The 13,312-nt window shown below is 49.4% G+C and overlaps 2 protein-coding genes across 3 annotated transcripts in view; one reads left to right on the forward strand and one right to left on the reverse strand.

Annotated features, from left to right (window-relative positions):
* The window catches only part of NINJ2 (ninjurin 2), a 35,116-nt gene extending 26,615 nt beyond the window's left edge, over positions 1–8,501 (forward strand). For both annotated transcript variants that reach the window (XM_083180978.1, XM_083180977.1), the window contains exons 2-3: positions 1,551–1,788; positions 7,870–8,501. In XM_083180978.1, the coding sequence (XP_083037104.1) occupies positions 1,551–1,788; positions 7,870–8,036 (405 nt within the window). In that variant the 3' untranslated portion in view covers positions 8,037–8,501. The remainder of the gene's footprint in view (positions 1–1,550; positions 1,789–7,869) is intronic.
* Positions 8,502–11,446: 2,945 nt separating this feature from the next.
* B4GALNT3 (beta-1,4-N-acetyl-galactosaminyltransferase 3) overlaps positions 11,447–13,312 on the reverse strand; it is a 44,725-nt gene continuing 42,859 nt past the window's right edge. Inside the window, exons 19-20 of the mRNA XM_083180979.1 lie at positions 12,833–12,959; positions 11,447–12,019 (exon numbers count right to left, since the gene is read on the reverse strand). Coding sequence (XP_083037105.1) covers positions 11,908–12,019; positions 12,833–12,959 — 239 coding nt within the window. The 3' untranslated portion in view covers positions 11,447–11,907. The remainder of the gene's footprint in view (positions 12,020–12,832; positions 12,960–13,312) is intronic.

The raw sequence follows: 13,312 nt of genomic DNA on the forward strand, positions 1-13,312 counted from the left end.
CCCCGCAAATCCCACCCCACACCTCTAATCCTGCCGCACCCCGCAAATCCCACCCCACACCTCTAATCCTGCCGCACTCCGCAAATCCCACCCCACACCTCTAATCCTGCCGCAGCCCGCAAATCCCACCCCACACCTCTAATCCTGCCGCACACCGCAAATCCCACCCCACACCTCTAATCCTGCCGCACACCGCAAATCCCACCCCACACCTCTAATCCTGCCGCACCCCGCAAATCCCACCCCACACCTCTAATCCTGCCGCACCCCGCAAATCCCACCCCACACCTCTAATCCTGCCGCACCCCGCAAATCCCACCCCACACCTCTAATCCTGCCGCACCCCGCAAATCCCACCCCACACCTCTAATCCTGCAGCACCCCGCAAATCCCACCCCACACCTCTAATCCTGCCGCACCCCGCAAATCCCACCCCACACCTCTAATCCTGCCGCACCCCGCAAATCCCACCCCACACCTCTAATCCTGCAGCACCCCGCAAATCCCACCCCACACCTCTAATCCTGCCGCACCCCGCAAATCCCACCCCACACCTCTAATCCTGCCGCACTCCGCAAATCCCACCCCACACCTCTAATCCTGCCGCACCCCGCAAATCCCACCCCACACCTCTAATCCTGCCGCACCCCGCAAATCCCACCCCACACCTCTAACCCTGCCGCACTCCGCAAATCAGATATCGGCAGTAGTCTCGGACGTACGATACAGGGCATACACACTGATCGATATTGTTAACTATATCGTTCAACAACGTCACCTAACCCCCCCCCCCCCCACACTGTCATTGACGATATAGTCAGATTTGATTCTACATCAGCAGGAGGGGGTCAGCAGGAGGACACATCCTTATCCATCTAGTGGGTACACAGTAGATGCTATGTATGATAATATCGTTAACGATATCGTATCATGCATATCGTTTGTATATATGGCATAGTTGTGTACCCAGCTGAATGGCCATAACTCTGGTAAATTGGGCATATATTTGTTAATTCACTTTTACTTATATAGCACCAGCATATTCTGTTGCGCTTTACAGTTGGTTTTCGTGGCCCCCTTAGAAAGGTAGGTGTACTGATGTAAGGGACGTCTGAAGATATATCTCCGTTATCTATAGTAGTACCCCAAGGTTACCCCCCCCCCAATACTATAAAATGCAACAGTCCTTACAAACTTTTCAAAGGATTGACCTCAATACCAAATAGTCCCTTAGCAGTGCAGTGAAATGTGTGACAATGCTGCCCCCTAGTGGTAAGTTATGAAAGATCAGCCCGTCAGATAATATTAGACATGATCATCCCTATAGAAACCTAACTTTATGTTTATTACGTTTCTCTTTTAACTGCCAAAAATTCTACCAAAAACCCACAATGGCGATTATTACGCAGAACAATCAGTGTGTGTACTGGGAAGTGTAGTTCTACAAATCGCTCAGCATGCCCGGGCCTGCCACAGCACGCGTGTAGTAAATGTGATCTATGTTACGTGTACTGACTGTCCCGTTATTAACCCTGCACTCTTTGATCCAGGCTGTCGGTAACGTTAGAGGGAGAGGGAGAGAAACTGCTATCAACTTTAACCATTACGCCACCAAGAAGACCCTGGCAGAGAGCATGCTGGATGTGGCGCTGTTCATGGCCAATGCAACGCAGCTGAAAGCGGTGCTGGAACAGGGCCCGGGCTTCACGTACTACGTCACCCTCATCACCCTCATCAGCCTGTCGCTGGCCCTGCAGGTGGTCATCGGGGTCCTGCTGATCATCATTGGTGAGGGCTGCCATGTACAGTGAGGGGTCTATGGAATAAGCCCTGGAGAGCGATACAGTGAACAGGGATAAACCATACCTCCCAACTTCTATGCAGATGGAGGAGGGACACTGAGAAGCGCGGGGGCAAGGCCTAATGAAAGGGGCATGGTCTATACTCACGGCTCTCTCCCCTGTTTTGAGGCTATGGGGGAATTACCCGTTTTATTCACCGACAGGGAGACTCCCAACAGCCCCTCCCCCCCCCCCCCCCACCACGGGAGGGATGCGGGAACGTACCTGAAAACTAGGACGTTTCCGCGGTAATTGGGACTTTTGGGAGGTATGGATAAACTACCAACCAATCAGTTCCTGTCATATTTCAAACACAGCCTATAACATGACAGTTGGGAGCTGATTGGCTGGTACTGTATCTCTCTCCAGTTCTTAGTACATAGACCAGAAAAGCACACAGAATCTATCCCCAATAGACGCCTATTCTATTATGTCTAATATTCACGATGTAGAGTTATTTGCAGCCTCTGTAACTATGACAGCAGCGTATACATCTCTAGCTCAGTCCTCATTGATGGATAGTGCCATACGGTTATGGTATAAAAGGTCCACAGTCAATATGTTGATAACAAAAGGTGACATTGACAAAATGTCGACATGGGAAATGTCAACACATAGAACGGTCGACAGATTTTTTTTGTCAATTTGTAAAAGTAAAAAAAAAAATAATAATAAAAAAATCATGTTGACACTTTGCTTGTGTCAACCTTTGGTCTGTCAACCTAGACACTGTCGGCAGATTGACATGATACTAGCCTACAACATAGTTGAGGCCTATTCTTAATGATCTGATCCTCTGCACACCCTGAGACCTGGAAACATGACCTGTTTGGGTCCTGGTGAATCATTGTCCTAATCCAGTGGTTCTCAAACTCGGTCCTCAGGACCCCCCAGCAGTTCATGTTTTCCAGGTCACCAGGCAGGCGCACTCATAATTCACTGACACAGTTTTAAAGACCCACAGGTGGAGCTAATTATTTATCTTGCAATTATGTGAGGAGACCTGCAAAACATGCACTGTGTGGGGTCCTGAGGGCCGAGTTTGAGGACCTGTGTTCTAATATCTAAAGGCACACAAGATTCCACAATATTTAACTTTTACTTGTTGTATAATAAGACCCTTTGAGATGTACCTGCACCAACATGTTACACCACAAGATGGCGATACATCCAGTTGAGTTAATTTATTTTGCTGGGTTAATAATGATCCCACCTGCTTCCACAAAATGTGACCTGTAGCTGGTACATTAACATTGCGGCTGAGAATCCATTCCCGGCTCTATAATATATGTTCTCATCTGCTGAGTTGACATTAAAATCAAGAGTATTAAAGATTTTCATGTGATTATGTGCTGCAATGCCATTGGATACGTAAAACACCTATTGTTCAACAAATATATCAGGGTTGCCTACCTGACCCTCTCCTTCAGGGAGGAAATGCTCTGTTCCTGGACTTCCCTGGTAATGTATGGTTGCCAGCACCTGTGGTGACACCTTTCTTATCAGTTACCCAGCTCCCCACAGGTGCTGGCAATCATACATTATCCATACCTCCCAGCATGCCCCTCTCCAGGAGGACACAATGCTCTGTTCCTGGGCTTCCCTGGTAATGTATGATTACCATCACCTATGATGACACCTTTCTTATCAGTTACCTAGCTCCCCACAGGTGCTGGCAATCCTACATTATCCATACCTCCCAGCATGCCCCTCTCCAGGAGGACACAATGCTCTGTTCCTGGGCTTCCCTGGTAATGTAGGATTGCCAGCACCTGTGGTGACACCTTTCTTATCAGTTACCTAGCTCCCCACAGGTGCTGGCAATCATACATTATCCATATCTCCCAGCATGCCCCTCTCCAGGAGGACACAATGCTCTGTTCCTGGGCTTCCCTGGTAATGTGTGATTGCCATCACCTGTGGTGACACCTTTCTTATCAGTTACCTAGCTCCCCACAGGTGCTGGTAATCATACATTATCCATACCTCCCAGCATGCCCCTCTCCAGGAGGACACAATGCTCTGCTCCTGGGCTTCCCTGGTAATGTATGATTGCCAGCACCTGTGGTGACACCTTTCTTATCAGTTACCTAGCTCCCCACAGGTGCTGGCAATCCTACATTATCTATACCTCCCAGCATGCCCCTCTCCAGGAGGACACAATGCTCTGCTCCTGGGCTTCCCTGGTAATGTATGATTGCCAGCACCTGTGGTGACACCTTTCTTATCAGTTACCTAGCTCCCCACAGGTGCTGGCAATCCTACATTATCCATACCTCCCAGCATGCCCCTCTCCAGGAGGACACAATGCTCTGCTCCTGGGCTTCCCTGGTAATGTGTGATTGCCATCACCTGTGGTGACACCTTTCTTATCAGTTACCTAGCTCCCCACAGGTGCTGGTAATCATACATTATCCATACCTCCCAGCATGCCCCTCTCCAGGAGGGACACAATGCTCTGTTCCTGGGCTTCCCTGGTAATGTAGGATTGCCAGCACCTGTGGTGACACCTTTCTTATCAATGACCTAGCTCCCCACAGGTGCTGGCAATCCTACATTATACATACCTCCCAGCATACCCCTCTCCAGGAGGACACAGTGCTCTGCTCCTGGGCTTCCCTGGTAATGTAGGATTGCCAGCACCTGTGGTGACACCTTTCTTATCAATGACCTAGCTCCCCACAGGTGCTGGCAATCATACATTATCCATACCTCCCAGCATGCCCCTCTCCAGGAGGACACAATGCTCTGCTCCTGGGCTTCCCTGGTAATGTATGATTGCCATCACCTGTGGTGACACCTTTCTTATCAGTGACCTAGCTCCCCACAGGTGCTGGCAATCCTACATTATCCATACCTCCCAGCATGCCCCTCTCCAGGATGACACAATGCTCTGTTCCTGGCCTTCCCTGGTAATGTATGATTGCCAGCACCTGTGGTGACACCTTTCTTATCAGTTACCTAGCTCCCCACAGGTACTGGCAATCATACATTATCCAAACCTCCCAGCATGCCCCTCTCCAGGAGGACACAATGCTCTGCTCCTGGGCTTCCCTGGTAATGTATGATTGCCAGCACCTGTGGTGATACCTTTCTTATCAGTTACCTAGCTCCCCACAGGTGCTGGCAATCCTACATTATCCATACCTCCCAGCATGCCCCTCTCCAGGAGGACACAATGCTCTGCTCCTGGGCTTCCCTGGTAATGTATGATTGCCAGCACCTGTGGTGATACCTTTCTTATCAGTTACCTAGCTCCCCACAGGTGATGGCAATCCTACATTATCCATACCTCCCAGCATGCCCCTCTCCAGGAGGACACAATGCTCTGCTCCTGGGCTTCCCTGGTAATGTATGATTGCCAGCACCTGTGGTGACACCTTTCTTATCAATTACCTAGCTCCCCACAGGTGCTGGCAATCATACATTATCCATACCTCCCAGCATGCCCCTCTCCAGGAGGACACAGTGCTCTGTTCCTGCACTTCCCTGGTAATGTATGATTGCCAGCACCTGTGGTGACACCTTTCTTATCAATGACCTAGCTCCCCACAGGTGCTGGCAATCATACATTATCCATACCTCCCAGCATGCCCCTCTCCAGGAGGACACAATGCTCTGCTCCTGGGCTTCCCTGGTAATGTAGGATTGCCATCACCTGTGGTGACACCTTTCTTATCAGTGACCTAGCTCCCCACAGGTGCTGGCAATCCTACATTATCCATACCTCCCAGCATGCCCCTCTCCAGGATGACACAATGCTCTGTTCCTGGCCTTCCCTGGTAATGTATGATTGCCAGCACCTGTGGTGACACCTTTCTTATCAGTTACCTAGCTCCCCACAGGTGCTGGCAATCCTACATTATCCATACCTCCCAGCATGCCCCTCTCCAGGAGGACACAATGCTCTGTTCCTGGGCTTCCCTGGTAATGTATGATTGCCATCACCTGTGGTGACACCTTTCTTATCAGTTACCTAGCTCCCCACAGGTGCTGGCAATCATACATTATCCAAACCTCCCAGCATGCCCCTCTCCAGGAGGACACAATGCTCTGCTCCTGGGCTTCCCTGGTAATGTATGATTGCCAGCACCTGTGGTGATACCTTTCTTATCAGTTACCTAGCTCCCCACAGGTGCTGGCAATCCTACATTATCCATACCTCCCAGCATGCCCCTCTCCAGGAGGACACAATGCTCTGCTCCTGGGCTTCCCTGGTAATGTATGATTGCCAGCACCTGTGGTGATACCTTTCTTATCAGTTACCTAGCTCCCCACAGGTGATGGCAATCCTACATTATCCATACCTCCCAGCATGCCCCTCTCCAGGAGGACACAATGCTCTGTTCCTGGGCTTCCCTGGTAATGTATGATTGCCAGCACCTGTGGTGACACCTTTCTTCTCAGTTACCTAACTCCCCACAGGTGCTGGCAATCATATATTATCCATACCTCCCAGCATGCCCCTCTCCAGGAGGACACAATGCCCTGTTCCTGGACTTCCCTGGTAATGTAGGATTGCCATCACCTGTGGTGACACCTTTCTTTATCAATTACCGAGCTCCCCACAGGTGATGGCAATCCTACATTATCCATACCTCCCAGCATGCCCCTCTCCAGGAGGACACAGTGCTCTGTTCCTGGGTTTCCCTGGTAATTTATGATTGCCATCACCTGTGGTGACACCTTTCTTATCAGTTACCCAGCTCCCCACAGGTGCTGGCAATCATACATTATCCATACCTCCCAGCATGCCCCTCTCCAGGAGGACACAATGCTCTGTTCCTGGGCTTCCCTGGTAATGTATGATTGCCAGCACCTGTGGTGACACCGTTCTTATCAGTTACCCAGCTCCCCACAGGTGATGGCAATCATAAAGTATCCATACCTCCCAGCATGCCCCTCTCCAGGAGGACACAATGCTCTGTTCCTGGGCTTCCCTGGTAATGTATGATTGCCAGCACCTGTGGTGACACCTTTCTTATCAGTTACCTAGCTCCCCACAGGTGCTGGCAATCATACATTATCCATACCTCCCGGCATGCCCCTCTCCAGGAGGACACAGTGCTCTGTTCCTGGGCTTCCCTGGTAATGTATGATTGCCAGCACCTGTGCTGACACCTTTCTTATCAATGACCTAGCTCCCCACAGGTGCTGGCAATCCTACATTACCAGGGAAGCCCAGGAACAGAGCATTGTGCCCCTGAAGGAGAGGGTCAGGTAGGCAACTGTGATATATATATGTAAGGCAGGGCATTCACAATCTCGGTCCTTCCAGGATTTAGGGATGTCCATGCTTGAGCAGAGGTGATTTAATTAGTACCTAAGTTATTTGGATTTCTTGATATAGTGTAGGGGTGTGGATCATTTGGTCTACAGCATGATGGTCTACACCATTAGGGCAACATTGGTCTAGGTCGACATTTGAAAAGGTCGACATGGTTCTAGGCCATTAGTTCGACGGGTCATTCGTTTGACAGTGTCTAGGTCGACATTCAAAAGGTCAATATGGGGTTTTTCACTGTTTTTTTACATGAATGTCAATGAGATGACATGGACACAGTTTAAAACCCACCACATCCCCTCACAATGCTTCGGGCACGGTGCCTCGCTGCACTCGCCACACTATTATATTCTACCACAACACCCTAGTGGATGATAGGGCATGAAATATTGCCTGTCGGCACATGTCGGCTCAAAAAGACAGTGAAAAACCCCAGTCGACCTAATGACCTGTCGAACTAATGACCTTTCAACCTAGACCCATGTTGACCTTTTCCCATGTCGACCTAATGGTGTCGACCATCATGCTGTAGGCCAAATGACTGCATCCCGTAGTGTAGTACCTCCCTGCAGCCTGCAGGTGGCCCTGTTGCTGTAAGACTTATTCATAGACCTATCACTCAGACAGTTAGATCTCTGCAGGTGTGAATGGTGTCCCTGTGGCCCCGGTGTGGCCCCTGGTTAGTTTGCTGCAGGAGTAAGATTTCTGTATAAAGTGAAGTAATTCGCTTCTATGTATTTACAGCTCGTAGAAACCTAAACGATGTTTCCAAGCAGCCGAAGCTGGATGTGATGAACAATGTGGCCACCGCACTCGTGTTTGTCACCGTTCTCATCAACATCTTCATTACAGCATTTGGGGTGCAGAAGACTGGCCTGTACCCGTCGCGGGGGCCACGGGGCGTACACTGAATGTGCGGAGTCTATAGGTGTAATGCAGGAGCAAACCTGCCTCACTTGACATGTGGGGGTGCAGGTGCAACTAACTCAGCGTAATACTGTCCCGCTATCCTGGGGGACAGATGGGGTGCAGAGTGTATAGGTAAAATTTGGGGTTCATGTACCCCCATATTCCACCTACATACTCTGCACCCCTCTTGTTTTGGTGCTTGTTGCTAGTCCATGACTCCTGTTGTATTATGGGAAGATTATTACACCTCAAATAGGAGCTAGAGGAATAATGGGGAAGGGAATGTAAGCAATGGCACCTATACCGAATACTTTGTTTTGTATTTTTACTTACTTAATATTTAGATTAGACAATTACAAGAGAGACCAAACTAAGCCATAGACCCAGGTCCCTTAACTCCTCGTCTTAAGGGTCCGCAGTATGGATCTGTTAATTAATTTTATTCATTAAAATGTAATTTCCAATAATGCGGCCTGCAGTTATTGTGCAGGAAAAAATAGCTGACAGCCGTACGTCAAATTGTAGCATTTATAAATGTCCACCTTTTGGCCATATAATAAATATACACAGATACGGTCCTGCAGAGAGAACACCTTTCCTGGAGTGGCTCGTGACCAAATGGGAAGGGGCAGAGTTGGACGATAACAAAGCGGTTTTAGGGGTGGGGCCTTTAGCGGCTCATTTTGGACTTTTAAAACTTTAGACATTTGTAACTATCAATTATTGTATTTGAGAAATATGGTCTATTACTGAATATATCATCCTATAGGAAACATAAAGCTTCCCAACCAGGCAGGGTGCAGGAGTTACCACCAGTGGCGGATCCAGGGGAGGGGCTGCAGCACAGCTTAAAATTCAAATAGGGGAGCAACACCCACTGTCACCAACTGCCATTTCAAACGGACTAACCGGCAGTTGGTGCGGCTCCTCTGATTTTGAACTGTGCTGCAGCCCCCTCTCTGGAACCGCCACTGGTTACAACTGTTAGGTATAAGGCCCTATACTGTATATTTATATATAGCAGACTATATATCTCCTCGCTGCCCAGATTGCGGACATCACAAGAGCTGGCGCTTTGCCTAAAAGAGGACATTTCAGGGTTTGGTTGGGTTATTGGTGGGGCTTAGTTTTGTCCTGATTGTAGATATCCAAATGTTCAGAGGGTGTGACCCCAGATGACAGTGGCACTGAACCCTAATAATTACTCCAGTGTCCTGTCCCCTGATGCAAAAATATGTATTTACTAGGTTACTATGTACCTGTCCTACATTGTCTTGTCCTGTAAGTCATTGTTGTCTTGTTTTTACTCATTCCTGTACTGTTAGGTGCTACGGAACCCTTGTTAAAAATAACCTATAATATACTGTGTGTGTGTGTGTGTGTGTGTGTGTGTGTGTATATATATATATATATATATATATATATATATGTATATCGATATCTATCTAAATAAATAATAGGGTGATAATCTTGCATAATACCTACATAGTACATAATATTAATATGCATCTATATACTGAGGCAGAAGTGAATCCCTTCCCCCGCAATGCTCTGCCTATACAGGTTGAGTATCCCTTATCCGAAATGCTTGGGACCACGAGCATCCCGGATAAGGGAATATTCCGGTTTTTGGAATATTTTTTTTTTAGGCATACTTACCTGCCCCTGGTGGGTCCCCGATGGTCCCTCGGCGTCCATGGAGTCCTCCGGCGTCCACGGCAGGCCAACAGCACCGTCTCTGGCGTCTCCGGCGGTCCCAGGAGTGCTTTGCGCAAGTTCCCAGGCGTGCCGGTGACGTCACCGGCGCGCTCGCGCAAAGCACTCCTGGGACCGCTGGAGACGCCGGAGAGGATGCTGAAGGCCTGCTATGGACGCCGGAGGACTTGGTAAGTATTAAAAGAGGGTTGGGGGGGGGGGGGGGATTGAATTATTCCAAAAAAAACACGGTTTTTGGAATAATTCGGATACGGGATACCCGACCTGTATAAGAAATGTGCTCTTGTCCAGTGACGTGCGGTGAGGTTTGTGGTTGGTGAGGCACTGGCTAGGCGGAGCCAGTGCCACCAGGCTCTGTGGGGTGCATTGGGTTCGGGATGTTTCTGCGCTGACAGGCAGGTGCAGTAGCGACTTGCCAGAGCAGCTCCTGCCTGTCAGCGCAGAAACAACCTGGACCCAGCGCTTGCCACAGACCCATCGTTGCTGGCTCCACCAAGCCACCATGGGGTCTGCCCACATACCTTTTCACTTGTGACAGAGGTGTGTATGTGTGTAAAGTGACAGAGGTGTGTATGTGTGTAAAGTGACAGGTGTGTACTGTTTCTGTGTGTTTGTGTAAAATAAGTATATTTTTAAATGAAGTATACAGTATTGGCCCAATGTACTGGCCTCTGAGTTCACTGGCTGTGTGGGGTGCTGGCTGAAACTGAGGTTTTTTTTAAAAGGGCAATTATTTACAATGCATGGTTTTGCCTTGTAAATATTTGCCTCTTTAAAAGAACTCAGAGGCCAGTACATTGGGCCAATATACTTAATTTAAAAAACACACAGAAACAGTACACACCTGTCACATTACACAAACACACACCTGTCACTTTACACAAATACAGATACACACCACAACAACGCAAACACACATGCCTTTTTGTCCCTTAACACAAACATAAACGATCACCTATGCCACAAAAAAAACACAGCCCCCAACCTCCACAACTTACAATTCAGCGTATACCAAGGCAGCCTGGCAGCAGTGACCGGCGCAGCGTCTCCTGGGACAGGCAGCCAAACACCGAACAAGAGCGCCGGGCGGGAGGCAGAAGAGAGACCCGCCCGGCCCCGGACAGTAAAGGGGAGCAGCAGCAGAGCATGTGCCGGTGCCTGGTGCATGAACGGCTCGGCGCAGCTCCGCTCCGCCTCCCCACCCCCGGCAATACAAGTCAGTAGACGAGCTGTGCAGCGGTTGCACAGCTCGTCCACCTTTAAAACTTAAACTGTGCTATAAGCGGCACCTCACCTTTAGAAGTGCCATCGTTCAGGGACGCGCTTTCTGCCTTTATGAAAGCTGCCCCTGTCACTGAGACAGCGCCACTGTGTCCAATCACAGCTGCCTCAGTGACAGGGGCGTGCTTTCATATAGGCAGAAAAGCACATCCCTGCCACCGAGGCACCGCTATAGGTGCCGCCTATACACATTTTTTCAAATGCGCTTTCACAGCTAAGTTCCCTGCCCACTGCCCGCCCCTGTGTCAGTTCATTTAATATGGACAGCGGGAGGCACCGCTCTTGGTGCCTCCTTAGCTAATAAAAAATAAAAAAAAACGAGTAAAAGTGATTCTAATAATACAAAGCATATACTTATGACACATAATATGTGTCATAAGTTTTTTCTTTGTATTGTGTTATAATATTAAACCTAAATGACAGGGGAGGCTCTGCCTCCCCTGCCTCCCCTGACTGCACGTCCCTGCTCTTGTCCCAGTATAAAGAATTTTTTTATTTAAATAAATAAATCCACCATGAGACCATATACCATCAAGGTGCTTCCCCCTATCCCCAAATACCCACTTCATGTCCCTCCTTCATATCCAGAGTCAGACCAGCTGTATCTCCCCCCGACTGGCAAACTACGGCCGCGACTAAGTGTCTATTGATCATAGGCAGAGGCTGCAGCATTTCCATCATACATGTTGGGAGTTGTGCTCCTAGTGCAAACTATTCCGGCAGAACCACATGTCGTGTTAGCCACAGTCATTGGGCGGAACCTCAGAGGCCGCGTCCGACCACCTTCACATGGACGCTCTCGTCTCAGTGCAGACGACACGCGGAGGCCTCTACTCCCAACTTGGCTGTTCTTAGTGCGGCAATTCCAAAGACCTCCTACTGATTGTTAGCAGTCTGCCGGCGGTTCCACATCCCGCGCTTGGAATGATAATGGTGGTAGAAGTTCCGCACCGCCAATCGCTCCACCTCCAACCCGGCATGAAGGATCCTAACGAAGGAGCAGAGAACAAATCAGCGGAAAGCCTATGGCCCTTAGTGTCTGCTTAGCTACAGAAATAATAAATGTATGCTGATGTAGCGGGGTTTTATGTAGAAATGGCGCAATACGCGGCCTGTTATGTACAAGTTCTGTTTGCCAAATAAAACAAACAAAATAAAAAGTTTTCCTGTCTGAAGTGTCTTGTAGTTACTCACCTTCGCCACTAGAGGGCACTTGTTTTTCTCTCTCTCTTTTAGACCATTAATCAAACAATACAGAGGCGGAACTACCATCGGTGCAGCAGGGGCATTGCACATGGGCCCCTGAAGACTAAGGGGCCCACTGCTTCCCAACCAGCAATGAGGGTGGAGGAGGGGGCCTAAAGGATATTTTTGCACCCGTGACTGAAACAATATTTGCGGCTATGTTCCCAATAATGCCAGTTTTTGCCGGGGTTAGCCGCAAATATTACATATCCCTACAATGTATGAAGGAAGGACCTCCCTCCATGGCCACCGGCAGCCGCATCCCCCATAGGTTTATAGATTTACCAATATCGGGGGGCGGAGCCCCCAGCAACTTAAGGCCTGTCCCAGCCTATGGGCTACACTTCGCCGGATGTAGTTCGGCAGAGTTCCCATGGAACCCCCTGCCAGAAGTGGCCCCTGCTCGGCGGTAAGGCTGGACATGCGCAGAATCCCCGGCACCACACAGCACAGCACAGGGATGGGCTGCTGGCGGATACAGCGCACACATTACATATATATACAGTATATTACGTTCCGCAGCATACCTCTCCTCCATCAGTATTAAGCCTCTCACCTATCCAGCAGCTCCCAGTCTTCTCCTCCCCAGCGGTCACGAAATTCATCAGTGTTCATCCCACCAATACGATCCAGGTCCGACTTGTAAATTCCCAGGAGCCCGAATCCGTTCACCTCCCAATACCCTGCGGACAAATATCACACACAGCAGTGTCACATGATCCCCAGACTCCCCTATATGAGAGCACCGCTGCGGCGTCTTCAGGGCCCAGGCGGTCATGAGACCGTCACTCCTACAGTATTTATTCACTACCCCTAATCCCTACCCGTAATCCTTACTTTAGTTCCAAACCCTAAATTCTCTTTCTGCATGCTAACCCTCACTTCCCCCCCATGTAACCTAACCCTGTCTCCCTCCCCCAGCCTAACCCTAACTTCCCCCTGTGTAACCTAGCCCTAACCTCCCCCCCCAGCCTAACCCTAACCTCCCCCCCAGCCTAACCCTGTGTAACCTAACCCTAACCTGCCCCCGCATAGC

Source organism: Crinia signifera, chromosome 4, assembly GCF_055691185.1.
Source record: "Crinia signifera chromosome 4, ASM5569118v1, whole genome shotgun sequence".
Taxonomy (NCBI): Eukaryota; Metazoa; Chordata; class Amphibia; order Anura; family Myobatrachidae; genus Crinia; species Crinia signifera.